We start from the raw sequence: 19902 nt of genomic DNA on the forward strand, positions 1-19902 counted from the left end.
TCTTCTTGAAGAAAAATCAGAATTTTGACGGATATTCTGAAACTAATTATTATGAATTATTCGATTATTTTTAACAAATTATCCGAATCTTGAAGAATAATTCTAATTTCGAGGAATAATCCGAAACTTGACGAATAGTTTCAATCTTCTTGAAAGTCTTAAACTTTTTGATGACCTATTCGAATCTTCTTAACAAATTATCCGAATCTTGATGGATAATTCTAATTTCACCGAATAATCCGAAACTTGACGAATAATTTCAATCTTCCTGAAAAATAGCCCGAAACTTCTTGGTAAAAAAATTCGAATCATCTTATCAAACAATCCGAATCTTGAAGAATAATTATAATCTAGACGAATAATCAGATTCTTGACGAATAGTTTCAATCTTCCTGAAAAATAGTCCTAAATTTTTTTGATGAACAATTTGAATCTGCTTAACAAATTATCCGAATCTTGACGAATACTCCGAATTTTGACAAAGATTTCGAATCTTGAAGAAAAATCAGAATTTTGACGAATAGTCTGAAACTTCTTGACGAATTATTCAAATTCATAACAAATTATCCGGATCTTGACAAAGATTTCGAGTCTTGGCGAATAATTTTAATTTCGATGAATAATTCAAATTTTAACGAAAATTACGAATCTCGACGAATTATCCGAATACTGACGAATAGTTCCAATCTTCTTGAAATATAATCCGAAACTTCTTGATGATCAATTCTAATCTTACTTAACAAATAATTCGAACACTCCTTTTGTTATAAAATCTTGTGGCGAAATACAACTGAAAAAACTCAATAAAAGCTTAAAAATTACATTAGTAAATATCCTATAAATATATGGGATCGATTCTGTCAAAAATCTTTTCTTGTAACGTAAAAGTTGCTACAAGATTTTGGCAGTTGATGTTTTCAAATTGTTCTGTTGTCGTTCTATAAAAGAAAATCAATGAATTTGTTTGAAAACAGCTAAAAAGATCTTTGAAATCACTGAAATAGTAATTAAAAAAAATTAGGTATAGATAGGGGAACACGGGGTAATTTGGCCACTTTGGCAAAGTCATTAATGGGAATATCTCAAGTATGGTAAATGCTAGAAAATCCATTTCTCCACAGTTTATACTCCCCATAGAGATAATCAATCGTACCAAGTTTGAGGAAAATCCGATCATTAGATTTTCTTTTATTTGATAAAAATCATTTTTTCACTTTTTCAAGTGCTTTTGGCATTTTGAATCTACGTCATTTTCGAAAAATTTTTAACACTTAAAAATTAACTTTTAAGCCATTAAGGGTCATTGATCCATCATAAACACGATAGTGACATCCATTTTCCGATATCTCAAACAGATTTTCCTGTGGAAATGGTTTTTTCCGGAAAATTGGAGTGGGGTAATTTGGCCACTTGAGTTTTTCCGGCACATTTTCCGACGCACATTTAAGATATTTATTGTGGTTGTGCCTTTTAATGTTTTCTTACAGATTATAAGCAAAGTAGGATAAAAAATTTTATCTAAAAAAAGAAATTTACGATAATTTGAAAAATGGCCTTTTTTAGACTTTGTCCGTTTATGGTTCAGAAAATGTTAAAGTTTGAGGCTCTGTTAAATATTTTTATCTGGCAAATTACTGGAAATGAATCTTAGATAAATAACCTATCTTCCAAAAAAATAATCGAAAAAATAAAATTTTTTTATTGTTCAAAAATTTTCATGTTTAATAATTTGTGCGCCAAAGTGTCCAAATTACCCGTGCTCGGGGTAATTTGGACACTAAGCTAAGGGTCCAGGAGAATGGAAAATTCACCCATTTCTCATCGAGATAGAGAAAAGTGTTATATGGGGAAGTTGTAGGCCGGAAAATTTCCTACAAAATAGGGCTATTTGGTTTTCTTCATACTACCATATTTGCTTGATATATCCCAAAAACCGCCAAAGTGGCCAAATTACCCCGTCCTCCCCTAGAAAGAAACTGTCAAAATCTGTTAAGATTTGTCATAGAATATCAAACTGACGAATTCTAAAAAAAAAGATTTTTAACAGAATCGACTTCTATATTTTAATTCAGTCTTTTATCTCTCACAGAACTCGGAAGATATCGAAAACAGCCGTTTGAAATATTCAAAATGGCCACTGAAATGTCCGCCATATTTTTGTAAAGAAAATCATCTGTTTATATGAAAAGTTCAACAATATGTAGGAAATTTCATTATTTTAAAGTTTGATACAAGAAAATTTGGAAAACGTTTTCTTTTTGGGAGAAAATTTAGGTTAAACGAGAAATTAAACACAAAGGACCAAATTGGTCACTGTGGCCATATGGTTAAGAGTGTTTTACTAAAATGGCTGACAAAAGCCGAAAGAGTTCATTTGAGTATAGAGCTTTCCCGGTTGCATGAAATCGGACTTAAATGATTTAATTAAAGCTTATTAAAACGTTACAAATGTTAAGAACAAGGAAACTTTAAAAATTAACAGTAAGAAGTCCTAAAATATGAATCAAAATCTTTCATTTACGTTAAAAATTAGTCTCGACCGTTCTTTGAAACTCACTCGACTTACCTTAAGGTTCTACATAATTAAAAAAAGACAAGATTTTTCGACCGTGCAAATTTTAAACTAAAAATTGTTCAGAATTCGGTCTGCGGGGGATGATTAAAATGCAATTGTTTGCATTCAGCGATGTTTCGAAAATGTTTATATTTTTCTTCAGGCGCTCTAGGAAAAAAAATACGTTAATTTGGTCATTAAGTGGCTTTTTTTCACACAGGAAAAATTCCTACAAAAATTACAAAAAAAAAATTTTACTCACTCTACAGTTATTGCATTTTTTGTCATTAAAATGGGAGGAGAAAGACTCAAACAATTTGCATTTTAATCATCCCCCGCAGACCAAATTCCGAACAATTTTTAGTATATAATTAAATAAGTTCAAATTGAAGTCAAAACTGATAAATTAAATTACAACGCATAGATAAATCTCTACGTTGTGGTACACCAACTAAATAGGTCGAAGCCTTAATTGCTTGGGTTTGAGGTGAAACTGAAAGGAGGGGAAAAATACTCTGCGACAAGCGGATCTTACGTTTTTTTTACATTCATCTTCTTAATTTTTTTTAACAAATTAAAAACAAAAAATATTTATTAAAGATCTTAGAAAATTTATTTATATATATTAAATAAAAAATAAATAAAAATAATTTATGCAAATGTTTCTCCAAGCTTTTTCTCCCGCATGTTCCTTCTTCTCCCACTTTTTGGTGTGTGGAGTTGGAATTATGTCTTTTTTTCGGGAGTGGGGGTTGCAATATTGTTTAGTAGGATACCCCACCCATGGCATTTTATCACCTATGTATGTATATAGCATTTTACCTATACATAGTATAAAGGAGGTAAGAAATTGACGAATAAACGTACGTCTCAACTTTAGTCAAAATTATTATTTTTCTTCTTTTTTTCTTATTTTTTTTTATACATTCCATCATTTGTAGTCAAGTCTGCATTCTAATAAAAATTCTACTCAACCTTTTTTGAGAAAATACCCGATCGTCATTAATGATTGAGTACGTTGCGGTCAATGATACCGGTAGAAAGAGTTTAATTGAAAAATTTCTCTAAGAGCGACGTTGAAGAAAAAAATGTTTCTCATTATCAAATCAATTTTATGTGTTTACGAAATCCATCAAATTTGACCAAATTTGCCAAATCCCCCAAAACGGGCTCATCATAAAATCTCCACGTTTTCTGAAGTTTGCGAAAAAGCAATGACGTCGTCTTTCACTGTCCGTGATTGCCTCTGCAGGCCAACGAGTAAGAGGCAAATTGCAAAAAAAAATCGGAAAAAAAAGAAACATTTTGGATTGTAACGATGAAACTTGGTAGCATTAATGCTACCTTTTGTAGAACCGGAAATTCAAAAAAAAAAACTTATTGGTTCGCAATGATTTTCCTTTCCGCAAATATGTTTTATTTCTCTCTTTTTTTTGCATATGGAAAGCCAGTGATAGAGTTGAGGTGTTATGAGATTTGGTATTCGTGGTTTATGGAGGAATTTCATTAACCCATTTATGTCATTTATCGCATCTATCATTACATTTCGGAAGAAAACGTCATTAAAACGGCGTAAAACGTCGCCAGATAAAGTAAAAGTGATGCCTTTTTGGTTATTTCGAAAGTTTCAGTTTAACAGTTAAAGTTTCGGTTTTACAAAATGGCTTCAAAATCTTTAAAAGAAAACATTTTTTTATTAAAGAAAAATCTTATTAATCAATTTCGATGAAAATTCATTCAAATCGGATTGATTTTCATTGATTTATTGAGCAATAATGAATAAATTTAACCTCAAAATATCCTTAAAACGGCATACCTAACCTAAAAATGTCTGACGAACGATTTTTCTGAGAGTTCTAGAGTCAGGAAGTAGAGTTGGTTTGAGACGATTCAGGCGTTTCATTGGATTTTTTAGCTGTGATTCTTTCTTTTTCATTTTTAATGATTTAATACTTTGAAAAAGAAAATTTTAGGAGTTCAGAACTCCTTCCGGAAGCGTCTTAATCCAGCTGAATTAAAATTACTTTCTCCGGAGCTTTCGACGCAGTTTGCGTGTCTTTCTAAGCACCGGCGCTTCCGAAAAGAGTTATCTCCTAAAATCTTCTTTGTATAATTTTTCTTCGGAGAAGCATCGCGCTCAGAGGTAACGCTTAGAGGAGATGAATTTCTAACCTCAAACTTTACCCTAAATTTTCTTTCAATAAGAAAACGTATTTTTTTTTTAAATTCTCTTTTGATGAAACTGAAGTATGATTTAATTCTTCTACACAGAGATTTAGAATATATGACAATAAGTTAGATAGATTTTATTCTGTGATGATTTAAGAAAAAGTCGATTTGGCAGCGAGTACCAGTTCTGTCCTCCAAATGTTAAAAGTAAGAAAATGTTAAATTGCAACCATTAATTTTCTGAGTTAGGAATTTTTTCGGATTAAAACAGTCATATTTTCTAAGCAATTTAATGAATTTTTAGCCGTTAGGTTAAGTCAGAAGCTTTAGGAAATATTTCAAAGTGGCAGAACGTGGCCATTTTGAATCTATTTTCATGAAAAAAAAATAAGAAAAACTTGAAAATCTTCACCATATTCACATTTCTTTGCATTCGAAATCATAAGTTTGATAAACAAGGAATGCGTGAAAGGTACCTGTGTGGAATACCAACTAATTTGTAATTTAACGATGGGCAACAAAAATGGGTTAAGAGACATAAAGTTCACCACATTACAATGTTTGATATACGAAACAAGTATTTTACAAGACTTTCAATATAACTTCTTGATTACCTTGATGATAAAATAGTGCAAAAATATTACTTTTCTGCAATGCAAAAAGGGAAAAGAAAAGTTTACGTCCACATAAAAAAAGTTACATACATACATATATAGTTTTCTTTAAGACAATTCCTTTATTGTATTTTATTGATTTATACACAAGTCTTGTCTGACTACATAATATGCTCTACATTTTGCATAAAATGATTTCCTTTTTACTGAAATTTCCGTATTAATTGAAGGTGAAAAGCTTCAAGGAAGTACTCTAGATTTAAGAAAAAAAAGAAAAGAAAAACTAAAGGACATTATGCACAAAATAGGGAAAGTTGTTTTTTTTTAATATTTAATTGTTTGATTTTTTAGTCTTCGAACCGGAAACTTTTTATCTGGTTAAAAAAAAATCTTCAAAAAAATGAAATGGAGGTAGGTTCATCAGATAATTAATAAAAAAAACAAAGGACATTATGCACAATGAATAGAAAAAATTTGGGTTTTTTAAATCAAGAAAAATCAAAACTTCCTATGCGTGTTTAATAACTTTTCATTTTTGCTGTAAAAAAATATTTTTCTACTCTTGTTTGACATTTATCCGGCCGGCAAGTATTTATGAATTTTTATTAGCTGATTAATTTCTCTTAATATGCGTCCGCTTTGCTTAATTCCCTGTTACATTGATTTAAAAATAGAAATTAGCAAGAGAAAAAAAACAGAAAATAAATTGAAAATGTTGAAGAATTTAATTTAATTAATTGATATTTTTTATTTTCAATAAAGTCTATAATAAAAAATAATTATGTGGGCGTCAAAGTAACGTAAAATCAAAAATATGAATGTAGAAAAAATCATTGAAAGATTTTTTATTCTTTTTTAGGCGAAGTTAAATAAAAATGGTTAAAAAAAATTTCAAAATCAAACTGGCTTTAAATGGCTTTATGCTGTCTAAAATGACGTTTCGCTTGAAGAAGAACAAGAAAATGTCAAAAAGCTCCTGTCATTGTGATAAATCGGTAAAGAATTTAGTCCAGCTGGGTTAATTTTTTTACAGACACCGCCATTTATTACGCGTCATGTAGAAAAACCCTCTTCCGAGTAAAATACCTGTTTTTACCACATTAAAAAAAATTTAGTTAAGAAAAATAAAAGAAATGGGAGACATCATTCTCAAAACATGTTTATTCTTCAGTTCTTTTGGAATTATTTTTTTTGACATATTATCTAAATCTTATTTCATTTAAAATTTAATTATTTGTTTCTATTCACTTTACATTTATACATGATATTTTTTTTCTCATTCTTCTTTCATTGTAAAGGTTTAATAAACCAAAAGAATCTCCATTGGTAAAGTTCATTAGCTCTATACAAAGTATATAAAAAAAATTTCATTAAAAAATATAAATTTTGTCCAAAATGTTACACAAAATTTTTTTTTTGACTTTCAAGTAAACAGTTTATTTATAAAAAAAAATATTTATTTCGTTCTTCAGTACCAAAGTTTGAAGATTTTAAAAATACCTAAGAAATCAATGCAATATGAGTATAATCCTTCTAAGGTTGTTTCCTCGTTAACCCTCCGTGTGACTTCTTAATTTTTTTTTCTTAATGAAGGAGGTTAAGTTTTTTTCTTCATTCATATGAGGCAATTTATTTTCTTTTGAATGAAATTTTTATTTTTAGAAAGACAATAAATTTTATTTTTGTTTCATTTTAATTTTAAGATCATAAAAAGAATTAAATTAAAAAGAAAAAAAAAGAAAGAATCGTTTAATAAATTCGCAATTAATTCGACGGGGGAAGAAAGGTGAAGTTGAACTGTTTTTTTTTTTCTTTAATAAAATGTTGATTTCAATAAAATTTAAAGTCTCATCACGTTAAAAAAAATTCAGCGCTCACATGTGATGAATTATTAATTTGTTTTGTTGGTTGCGCTTTAGAAGAAGCCATCTCCAGTTGGATCATTGATCCATGGATAGTTATTCGGACAACGGACACATGTTTGTAGGTTAATTGTTTCTCCGGGAACTTCTTTGGATGTGAGTTTGCACGTGTGTGGTACCCAGCAGGCTGGTTGACCGTCCACGGTGCACTTCTCTCGCCACGGTTCGAAGTTCTTGAGTTCATTGATTGAACGTGGATTTTGGATCCATTGAATAACCTGGGTCATTGTTACGAAATACACATCATTGTGATTTGCCAGGGTCTCATCGATCCAATACAGGAAGGCATCCAAAAATTCGGGATTATTCTTCAGCCATGCTGCGTGGAAGTAGAGCCCAAGAGGGGCACGATTCTGCTCGTAGTGCCGATCAAAGTTGTGATTGAGGAAATTGTAGAATTGATCACCCGTGAGAATGTTGGAGCATGAATCCACCATGGCACAACCGGGGAGGTATTCATCATTGCCAGGATCTTCACGGCGATCGAGTTCATTCATTACCATTTCCCAAACGGCATGCGACCTCGTTGGGCAACTCTGCAGATTACCATGGCATCGGTGTGGCATACGGAAGTACATTGTGTACGGCCAGAGTGGTGGATTTGAGAGTGGTGCAGTAATGGTAGAATCATACAAGAAAGCCTGTTCCTCCATCATTGTGAATTGATTGTTTCCACCAACGCGCAAGTATGGGGCTCTCACGCCAACAACTGAATTGTCAGTGATATTTGCATACTTTTCAATTATTATTCTCATACCAGCCATCTCCTTGGCCCAATCATCAACAGTTGCATTTGACCAGAATCTCTCATCATCATTATGCCTGTGAATTGTGGAGAGGAGATTATTTTTTCTTTACAAAAAAGTAAAGAAAAATGTTATTTGCGAATGTTCACAAAATAGGGTTAACATTAGAAGAATTATTGAAGAAAGTCCGTTAAATACGCTCAGTTTGTTACACTATAAATCGCTCAATTGAGCGATATTCTTCGTTCTTGCTGTCAAATTTCTCCATTTCCTGTCAAAATTAGTCCTGTAAGCTTGCCTAGCTTGACCTCTACAAAAAGAAAACCTTTTACATCTTTAGTTTTTCAACCCAGAGGTGTTCTAAATCCCCAACACCTCCCCTATCAGCCTAGTGAAGCCTTGTCAAGGAAAAATTTGTCATTGAAATTGGTACACCCCTAATTCTTATGTAATCCATTGTACAGAGTCTGATGATGGCAATAAAATTGTCGAAACGTTGCAACTAGCGACAAGACATCGCTGACTTTCCTTATTCGACTGCTGTACCGAACTCCTCAAAGATTACAATTTCAAGGGCCTAGATGTGTTAGTTCTAGGGTCTAGTCTGAATGGGTTAAAAAGGTTTCGGCACAGTTACTTACTTTTCAAGGCTCAGTAATGACTTCTTGATTATCTACGGAAACTAACACGAAATTCTTTGGCTAACTTTTGGACCTTCTTTTATTCTATCGATTAAAGAAGGTCCAAGTCCTAAAAAATTGAATTTTGTTGATAAACAATTAGCAAGTCTTTGTCTGTTCTCTTTTAGATGACGAGGAAATAAAAGACGTTAGTACGTCAATAAAGCTTCTTTAAGAAAGACTAAGTTTTCTTAGGATTCTTTAGGTTTCAAGTTTCAAGTCTCAAGTTTTCATAAGTTTTCCTAAAACTCCTTGATGAAAAAGTTGAGATTTCTCAGGAAAAATTTTAGATTTTAAAGTTTTCTTAAACAATACTTAAGGATTTCTTAGGTAAATCGAACAAAATGCATATTTTTTATGATATTTAGGAATATGGATGCTTGAAAGCAATAAGAAAAAAATCATCGAAAAATGTTCATTTAGTTTAATTGATCCTGACTGAAAAAATCTTAAGTTTTATTTAAGAAAACTTTATAATGGGCCCTATTAAGCGACCAAGAAACCCTTGAAATTCGCTTGAAATCTTAAAATTTCAATACAATATTCTAAGATTTCAAGGGTTTCTTGGGCGCTGAATAAGGCCCAATCTTATATTTTTTCTTAGGAAATCTTGATGTTTTTCTTGAGGAAACTTAAGAAATATTATAAAATATTATTATTAGAAAACTAAAGACATTGTTAAGAAAACTTCAAGAGCCTTAAGAAAACTTAAGTCTTTCTTGAAAGAAATTCTTAGTCAGTCTCACTAGAGAATCTCCCCCAAATATCTGCGTCAGAAATTCAAGAATTCAGTTAAAAGATCATTAGAAAAAGAATTTAAAAGAGAAACAAAAAAAGTAAAAGAAAACTCACGTAATTGAATGAACAGCAATTTCATGTCCTTTCCTATGGGTCTCCTGGACAGCTGAATAGTTGGTGTATTTGTGGGAAACAAAGAATGTTGCCTTAATATCGCACCCATTGGGATTCTTGCGACGTCCATTGAACATTTCCTTGTAGAGATCAATGTTATTATTATTAATGGCATCATCGAATGTCACCGTAATCATCATTGGGACATCCTTTGCTGGAAGATTTCCAGGAATTGTTGTTCCATCTTCGGAACAGAAGCAATCAGGCAAGACGCATACAGCCGGATCACACGGGGGTGCACGGTTTGGATCATTATCAATATCTGGAAATTTGAAAAAATAAAATTGTAGGCATAATATATATAAGTTTTTATTGAAATAGATAGAGATTATTTTGCAAAATTCAATTTTTAACAGTTTTATTCAAAAACTTCTTTTTTAAAAGGTTTTTTTTCTTAAATTCTTAAAAATCGTTTTCATCTTTTAACGGTTCTGTAATGTAGTAAAGTTTATGGCTTAAGACGTTTTTAGAACTCGGCTAAGAACTTCTTGTGGACTTATATTTTGACATTCAATAAACTCAGTTTTAAACGATTCTAAAATGCGATTTTTAATGCTTTTTATGGACATGCATTTAACGCTTTAAAAGGAATTTTTAATGATTCTAAAGGCAGTTTTTAATGCATCTAAAATGCAGTTTTAGACGTTTCTGATGGCAGTTCTGAAAGCTTATAAATCGTTGGTTTTTAACGATTTTGAAGTGTAGTTCTTGATTTTTCTTCATCATAATTTTTCTTAGATCTTGCAAAAGTAAAACTAAACGTCTTCAAAATGTCGTTTCAGATTTTTTTGCCGTTATGCAATTTCTTCTAGATTTATGCCCAGAAGTTCCAATTATAAAATCAAATTTTCACGATTAGGGGAATCATCAGGGATACTGGTACACCCTTTATCAATAAAATAAATAATAAAACATTTTCACGGTAGTTCATCTATTAGAAATAATCTTCGGCAAAGCACTTCAAGTTTAATTTCTTTTTAAGAAACATTATCTAAAGATTATTTGCAACATAAACTTTTCCACGGTCATTAAACTTCATCAAAACTCTTCAGAAGTTTTTTTTTCATTCTTAAGCAATCATCTTAGTTTAGAAAGGACTTTATGGAATTTGATGTTCCACAATGTGAGTTGTTATGCTATATTTAGCCCCATATTTAGTTCATCATTTGCAGAGTGGAAAATTTTTGCGAATTTTTGATTAATGATCATGGTAGGAGTTCGTTTATTTCTTCTGCTTGCGTTTTGAATGTTTTTTTTATAAATTCAATCTAAATTCAATTGATTTGTGAAATAATCCAATATATCGGTTGGTATTGAAAGGGTTTGGTAAGACGTTTAATTGTGTGTTGGAGAAAAAAGTAGGTATTAAATAATAAAGAAAAAAATGAATTAATATGTGGATATTTTTTGACCACCGACTGTGTCATTTCGTGACTATTCCTTATGGCAACAGTCTGACATTTAAATTGTAATTGCGTGATGCTTTAGGTATGTAAATTGGGAGTGTGTGACATTTTCACGAAATTGGCATATATGATATCTCATGATGATGTTACAAACACCTCATAAAGATACATAACTTTTCAATCTTCACAATCTCTGCGCGCCTTCTTGTGCGCCATTTCATTCGCGCTTATTTTATTACATTCAATGTATGCGAGTTTTCGCGTTTGGGCACAAACCACGTATTGAGTGAGAGAAGAGAGAAGATGATGATGAAGGAAAAAAAAAACAGAAAGTTTTGCAGTCTCTCCCCGAAAAATTTACAATTCTTCATCTTCTTTCTCTCACCCATTGTTATACATACACAAGAGATTTTTTTTTCACTTGAATTGATTAAGAAATACTAATATGCTAAATATTTTCGCAAGGTTAAATTGCCAACAAACTCCAAAACCAGTTACTATCTCCCAAGTTTTTCATTTATATATATTTCTACATATAAATGAGCTCAACACCAGATATGTCGAATTATATATACTTATATACATATATAATGTACCCGTGGGTAAGACCAAACCAAAATTCACTTTCTCTGACAGTTTCGAAAGAAAAATCAATGTAACTTAACTGGGTATAAATATCTGTAAAATGAAATATCCAAAAATATTTCAATTTTTGTGAAATGGTAACCGATTTACCTACCCAAAATTCGAATTAACCAATATAGGTAACCAACAATTATTTTGCAATTTAAAAATTTTTTTTTTAATCTTTGTTACTGAAAACTTTTCAATTCCTATATTAATAAAATATAAAAATTAATAAAATTTCTTCAATTTCTTAGAATTTTCTTTATAATTTAATTTAAGAAATTTTATTAACGTACTTACAATAAAGAAGTGTAAAATTTTGGCAAATAATGGGCCTAATTCAGTGACCAAGAAACCCTTGAAATCTTTAAATTTTATACTGAAATTTTAAGATTTCAAGCGAATTTCAAGGGTTTCTTGGTCGCTGAATAAGGCCCAATGAACCTATTGCAAATAAAATAGATAATCTATTTCCAATGATTCATAAACCAGACTTAAATTTCAAATAAATAACATTTATAAGGTAACCAAGTTACGAAAAACATGATGGAAATTTTTGAATGCAACGTGCCGGTTTTCTTTCCAAACTTATACAATAAAGAAAACAATAAGAGTTAAATAAACTCAATAGTAAGGGGTAAAAAACTGTTTAAATTTTTCATTAAAAATATTTTGTAACATTCATAAAGTTGTCTTCCGTAGACTTCACTACCGATAATTCTGAGGATAATCCCAGTAAGGAATAATTTGAAAGAAATTAACATTTCAAGGGCTGCATTGTAAAACCAGCTAAGTCGGTTCGGAACTCATACCGACTTAGCCGGTTTTACAATGCAGCCCTCGATTTGAAAATTTCTAACTGACTTTTTCGCCCCTTTCTCCCCTAATACTAATATTTTGCAAAGTTCCGTGTAAATTTTAAGAAAAATAATTAATAATAATTCAGTAGTCAGACAGACTTAAGTTTTCAGAGAATATTTTAAAAGTTTTTTTTAAGAATATGTTAAGTTTTTAAAAGATTTCTTAAGAATACTTAAGGAAAACTTAAAAAAATGCATTTTGCTCGATTTACTTAAAAATCTTTTTTTTCCTAAGAAATCTTAAGATTTTTTTAATAAATCTTAAGCAGACTTAAAGAATCTTAAGAAAACTTTAACAAAATTTAAGTCTTTCTTAAGGAATCTTAAGACTGTCAGACTAGTTAATTTTACCCAATATTTAAAAACTATTAAGTTCATTAAATTTTATTAATTTCTCTGGTAAGGTATTCGTTAAATATCGGTTAATAAAAACAATTAATCAACAAATCGGTATATATATTTTCAGAAAAAAACCGGCACACCGGGTCATGAAGTTTCTGGGTGTTTTTTGATGTTTTTTTTTTTAATAAATAGATTAAAAGTTCCACAATAGATTAATACTTAAAATCTTTGAAAAGCATCATTAAGGCTTATGAAAAATCAGATATTTTCTGAACAGAAATGAGAAATTTATTTTTCCGCATTTTCTTAGAAAAAGATCAAAAATAACTCGACTTCTTTATAAAATTTTAAATGAATTAATTAATTTGAAGTATTTAAATATGTCTAAAATACTTTACAACTGTGCATAAAGTATTTTTTTTATTTTGTTCTCAGATGATCTCAAAACATGGAAAAATCCTTGAATATTTCTACATTGCCAAAATCCAAGTTTTTTCTTCGGATTACTTAAGCGTCCTAATTCTAAGTATGAAAATTCCTTTTTTTTCTTCAAATAATTCGGAAAACAATTAGAAAGGAAGAGGAATAAAAGAAAAAAATCAAATAAATTAGTAAAGGTATCCATCAACTCGCTTCAGATTTATCAATTTTACAAAACTTGTTCTTCGTTTTTAACATTATTTACAAGATGTGAAAGTAAAGCTGTTATAAATTTATATATGTATGTACATTAGTAAATAAATTATATTAACATACATATACGATACATATAAGACACATTTCCCTCAAAAAAAAAATCACTACATTCATATTTGAAAAGCACACGTTTAATGTTCATACATAAAGTACAGGATATTAGTGCTTCATGCGTAGGTATGTATGTAAATACCTGCCTATTAAATAATGTGAAAGAAAGAAAAATATATACATATAAAAATGCAAAGATAAATATATATAAACTGCAAAGATAAAAATTAAATATAGCATGGATGGAACAGTATAAAGCGAAAGAACGGTAAGTAAAACTTACGGGCTGTGATTCTTTCTTTGTCAGTGAAATGTGAAATTGACGGAAAATTGAGGACGGGCAAATTTTGAGGAAGGCTTTCTCGCGCACCGAATCACAGCCAACGCGCAGATAATTTGTGACAAGCCTTAATCGTGGGCGTTGGCTGTGATTCGGTACGCGAGAAAGCCTTCCTCAAAATTTGCCCGTCCTCAATTTTCCGTCAATTTCACATTTCACTGACAAAGAAAGAATCACAGCCCGTAAGTTTTACTTACCGTTCTTTCGCTTTATACTGTTCCATCCATGCTATATTTAATTTTTATCTTTGCAGTTTATATATATTTATCTTTGCATTTTTATATGTATATATATAATGTATATATCTATGCATTTATATATATTTTATTTTATTTTATATGTGTATATATAAAACGCCCCGCTTCGCGTGGCGTTGGACTTATGCAACTCAGGATATGACATGTAAAATTTAAAAAGCGATATCTCCGGAACGGATACATAGATTTTCTTCATTTTTGGCATGGTGACAGATATTATAGTCAACTATAACATATCAAAATATGAAGCAATTCTATAAAGCGGTTCTCGAGATATTCATCGAAAACTCATCGAAAATTTTGTTTTTGATTTTTCGCCCCCTAGCGGTCATTTTTAAAGCTTCGGATCTTCTGGAGAGTTGTAGAGTTTGTTGAGAGCTTTCATTTGAGCCCGGGTTGATCAAAATCGGTCAAGCCGTTCTCGAGTTATGGCTAATTTTCGATGAAAAATTGTGTCGACCATATTGGCTAAACGGCTTGGCCGATTTTCGAAAATGAGGTATCATTGGAAAGGTCTTGATGGCCCCTACAACATATCAAAATTTCAGACCTCTAGCTATAACATAGGCTGAGATATAGCGAAAACAAAATTTTGAGGTTATTCAAAATGGCGGACGGAGGGGTGGGGGGTAAAATTTGACGTCATAATTGGATGTCTTCCAGTTGATATTTGAACTTTGCCGTTGACCGCAAGTCTCTATCTAACACCGTTCTCTTGTAATTTAGCAAAAGGTTCCGGCCGGCCGGACGGACGGCCGGACGGACGGACGGACGGCCGGAAAGATTTTTGGCGCATACGTTTTTTGGAATGTGGGGACCCTAATTCGTGCTCATCCCAAGTTTGAGCCCGATCTGACGACTTTGGATTTTAGAGTGTACACAGAAGCTGTGCTTCTTTGAAGAAAGAATCACAGCTAAAAAATATGAGCATTTGCTTCATGAAGCTTATTGGCAAATTATGTAGTAAATCCCACTATTTGTGTCTCTAAAAGACATGTGAATTGACTTTTAAAAGCTGTCAAAAGAAGAATTTTATCTTCTTCTTCTTCACTTTTACGTCTTTTGTGACATTTCGTTTCTCACGGGATCTTCCTCAGGCCAATGAGAGATTTAATTTTTAAAAATAAAATACTTTTCAAACTCACCACAACTATTTTCATCAGATCCATCGGAACAATCTTTTTCACCATTGCAGAATAAGCCTCTTTCAATGCAATTCCCATCGCCACAGGCTAAGAATCCTTCTTGACAGAGTGGCTCATCCGTGTGGAGCAATGGCTTAATTTTGCGTTCCTTATTTTTCAATTTGCAATTCTTTACAGCATCCTTCCAATCACACGTTTGCTTTTCAATGTCAAAATAGAGGCCAGCAGGGCAACGAATTGCTTGCAATCCCTGTAAAAAAAATTATTGAAAGTTATTTCAACGTTTTACTTAACACATTTATGTCCAATTTTTCATCTTCTGAAATTTTATTTTTAATGATTTTCCACAGTATTTACGATCTTCTCTTTTGAAAGGTCAACAAATAATGTTTGGAGCTTTATTTTGTGGTCATGATTGTAATTTTATTAAATGATTTGATATGCTTTAACATGACTGATACATACATAATATATGCTATGTACATAAATAAATAAATACCATTTAATTGGTAAATTGACATCATTTTCTAGATTGAAATATTCCCATTTAAAGAATTAATTTTCTATAAATTCTTTAAGAAATTTTAATGAAAAATGTCTTTAGTAAATAATTTAATTTACAAGAAAGAAATGAATTCTTACCGATGACGTGCACTGAATGACATCGCGACAATTATCTCCTTCACCAGCAACAAGCCGGAACCATTCTCCAGCGTCCTTGTCTTTACATAGCTCCTGTTCAAAAGATTCTTCCTTCTTTGATGAATCTTCTGATTGTCTTTTCACACGATGGGATGACACTTGAATGAGAAATTATAAAATTTTTATTAAAATTTATTCTCAGATTTTTTTTTAGCTTCATGGTGTATTACATAATAGTCGAAAATAATAATTAAGTATAGGGGAAACCGGGGTTACTTGATACGTAATTTATTGATTTATTTTTTTATGAAAATTGTACTCTTTAAAATCCCTTTAGGTACTGACTTCCATGAAGATTTTGCTAAGAATTTTACAATTTATAATTTCCTTGATAATTTCTATTTTTTACGCCGTAATAAATTCATTTTCTTGTCTGACATTTACCCGACCGGCAAATAATTTATAATTTTACTTATTTGCGATTTTTTTTTACCAGTCAGTCAATGAATTGAAAAAATACAAAAACTTTCATAAATTAAATAAATATTTTAAATTGTAAATCAAGAGAAAATTCGTATAAAATATTTACTAAATTTGTCTCTAAAGTGCGCCGGCCGGGATCTTCATTGACCTTACATCTCCAAGTTATAAGCAAAATAAGCAAAACATCCATTTCTCTTTCAAACGATTTGTTTTTTTTATTTTAATATCAATATCGTGATAAAGATTACAGAGATAAGAAAGGGATAGAAAAAGACCAGCCGGGTAAAAGCGTAAAAAATCATTTTCCATGTAATTAATTATTTATTTTAAACCGTGAAATATTTGATAAGGTCTGTAAGAACTAAAGTATCTGATTAACTCAAAAATTATCAGTGATTAGTTAGCTAAAAGCCAATCTCAGTGTATCATGTATCACACTTTAATCGCATTAACCCCCTCTTTCTCTACATTGTGTACAAATAAGATGCTCAAAAATGTGAATGGATTTCTCAGAATTTCTGTTATTTCTCAGAATATATTAAGACATGGGTGGATTTTATCTTGTAAATATAATTCCCCATACGACTGACTAATAAACTAGATACCTACATAAACAATGTCGGTAATACAGTGATGTCTCGCAGTAGTAAATCTATATAATGCTGGAATTAGGCCATATCAGTATTTACGGTTTTATAAAGAAGTCTTAAGTCAGTATTGAGTCTTTTTTCTTCTTTAAACTCTTTAGAATCGGCATGAAACATGAAAACATTGAAACATGCGGTCTTTTCAGCCAGATATTTATTCTAAGGATGCTTTTAGAGGTTATTTCTCTGAAAAAAAACGTCTTCTCTAGCTTCTTTTGCGTAAGTTTAATGCATATCTAAATTGGAAAAACAACCAATTTAATTCAAACTCGGAAGGGTTAAATTACAGTTTCAATTTTCCTGTTTTTCGGTCGTTTCCATACAAAGGATATTTCGTCCAATAAACGGACGAAATATCCTTTACCCCCTTTACCTGACCACGACCGGAAAACTAGAAAATTTAGAATTCACGCCAGGAAATTCAGTCAGATTTTTTATGACTGTTAGATACAATTAAGATCCATATGTAGTCTCTATTGAGTCCTCATATAATACTGATCTCATTAAACATCATAACTATAATGGAAATTATTTATTCCACTTTGTATAGCGATTTTTCTACGCGGCGTAATAAATACCGTAGAAAACAGTTTACCCGGCTGGTCAATGATTGTAAAAAATGACACATAAATCACAAATAAGTATCAAAATTCTTTAAAGATTATTAAAATGAAACAACAAACGTTATACACCGAGGCACTACTGTATAAATAATTTTTTTTTGGAATCTTGAAGTTTTGCAATTTTCTTTGCACGTTTTTTTCGGAGAGCGAATAAATTACAAGAGGATTTTTAAAGGGCATTTTTTGGCTTTATTTCTGTCTGGAATTTCTTCTTTTACATTTTATTTTTCATGCCTCACGCAGCGAGGTTAAAACTGGCGCCAATATGAATGGGAAATCAATATGAATGGTGTTAAAATTTATATTGAAAAAATATCACGTTTTTTCAACAGAAAAAAAAGAAATTAAAAAGTCTCTCAACTACCTTACGTACATATATAGCGTGCTCTCAATATGTAGTTTTGAGTAGTTTTTTGTGTGGATTTTTGTGGACAGTGGGACGTTATTTTATTTATTTGTTTTTTATTTAATGTGGAGGTTTTCTTATGATTTGAAAAAAAATGTTTTAACGTTCAATTTTAAATATTGGAAGAGTTACTTTCTGTACCCCCTCCACCCCCCCGCATATATTTCATGGAGCTATTTAGCCAGACACACGACACACAAACACATTAAAAGATCTTTGATTTAGAGACATTAAGGTGGGGGCGCCGACACATACCCCGGAAGATATTCAAGATTGAAACGTCGACGCCCCACAGGACCCCAATTTTTTTTAAAATTATTTTTTCCTCTCATGTGAAAAATGTCCTCAATTCAATGAAAATTTTTATAATAAAACTTTTACATAAAGAAAAATTTTTAAAAAAATCTCAAAGAAAAAACATCACATGGAAAGGAAAATCAATACATAAGGAAAATAATTAATTTTACATAAGATTGAGCACAGAGAGAGAAATAAAATGTAAAACACTGACACAAGATTATCTCCAAGAAACATTTTTTCTTCTTTTATAAATGTTATATAAATAATTCGCTGGCTCGGTTTTTTTACAATGGAAAATTTCACTCACCACTAGAAACTGAAAGTATAAAAAGTGTTATGAGTAGCACTAGTATCTTTTGCATTATGCTCGATGATCTCTCGATGATTTGTATATCAGAACATATATATTTAATTTTTTTGCTTTTAGTAATTAAAATTACTTCTATTGAGAATCTAAAAATTAATAAAAAAAAACTTTAGTTTACACAATTTTTTTACGAAGAGAGAGAGAGAAAGAGTTAAAAAATCACTTTAAATTCTTTTTAAAAATGTATTTTTAAAAAATTTTTAAAACTTTTTTACCACGAAGAGAAATATGGATGTAGTAACTAAACTGCCATTGATTCCAAGAAAACGTAAGAGAGAGTATCTGCATTTCTTGCTTTTATACTTCCATACATGATAGGAGGGGAAATATTTGGTGTGGGGATAAAACAACGTGGGGAAATATGTTTCTCCTTCAAATGAATGAAAGTGACAAAAGACAACACAGGTAGGATTCATTATTTTTATTATAGGTAGCATTACTTCGCAAAAGATTGCCTATATATTTATGATGAGATATATATTGAAGAAAACTTCTTATATTTGAGCAAAAAAAAAATCAGGAGTTTTTTTCATCTTCTTCTAACAAGCATAGCACTTAAAGATGCAAAAGATTAGCCATTTGGTGGATTTTATGTCCATTTAGACATTGAAATTGAGGGAAAAACAATCACTTTAGGTCAAAAGATCACGCTGAAATGAAATAAAAGTGAATCTTTCGAAAGAGAGGAAAGTGAAGAGCAGGAATCTTCGTAAGTAATCTCTCACTTGTAGGTTTGAGATTAGCTTGTTGAGTTTATTTAATTTTGCAGAAAAAGAAGGAAAATCTATTATCCTAAAATCAGCCTTAATTCTGATAGACGCCAAACATTGTAGATTAAGTTTACTTCTAAATCCGAACAAGTCCGTATCGGTTTTACCTTTTAGACTGGACTTAAGCTTTTTTAGGGTTAGACTTTTAAGGTTTTAAAATTAGGTCAGATTGAATCTAGAGCTCAAAGTATTTTTAAATGCTTTTTGCAAGTTTTGATATCAGAAGACTCAACGTCTGACCGTCTCAATGTTTCGAGGTTCCTAAAATTTCTACAGATGCATTCAGCCATAATTTAAAACTTACGTCTTAGAAAAATTAGAAGTAACTTAAAAAACTTTAGTC

General features: G+C 30.8%; 1 protein-coding gene across 1 annotated transcript; it reads right to left on the reverse strand.

Moving 5' to 3' along the window:
* Window positions 1-6480: 6480 nt before the first annotated feature.
* On the reverse strand, window positions 6481-19069 carry LOC129795405 (chitin deacetylase 1). Its single transcript, XM_055836645.1, has 6 exons — window positions 19005-19069; window positions 18730-18875; window positions 15964-16121; window positions 15322-15571; window positions 9538-9859; window positions 6481-8081 (listed from the first exon to the last, which is right to left on the reverse strand). The coding sequence occupies exons 2-6, from the start codon at window positions 18782-18784 to the stop codon at window positions 7253-7255; spliced, it is 1614 nt and encodes a 537-aa protein (XP_055692620.1). The 5' UTR covers window positions 18785-18875; window positions 19005-19069; the 3' UTR covers window positions 6481-7252.
* Window positions 19070-19902: the final 833 nt, after the last annotated feature.

Source organism: Lutzomyia longipalpis, chromosome 4 (assembly GCF_024334085.1).
Source record: "Lutzomyia longipalpis isolate SR_M1_2022 chromosome 4, ASM2433408v1".
Taxonomy (NCBI): domain Eukaryota; kingdom Metazoa; phylum Arthropoda; class Insecta; order Diptera; family Psychodidae; genus Lutzomyia; species Lutzomyia longipalpis.

Excerpts from the sequence above, each read along its gene's own strand:
- LOC129795405 (XM_055836645.1), bottom strand. The coding sequence starts at position 18,784 with ATGCAAAAGATACTAGTGCTACTCATAACACTTTTTATACTTTCAGTT. Across the intron at positions 15,572-15,963 it reads TCATTCAGTGCACGTCATCG|GGATTGCAAGCAATTCGTTG; the intron begins GTAAGAATTCAT and ends TTTTTTTTACAG. Across the intron at positions 8,082-9,537 it reads ATTGCTGTTCATTCAATTAC|GCATAATGATGATGAGAGAT; the intron begins GTGAGTTTTCTT and ends CACAATTCACAG.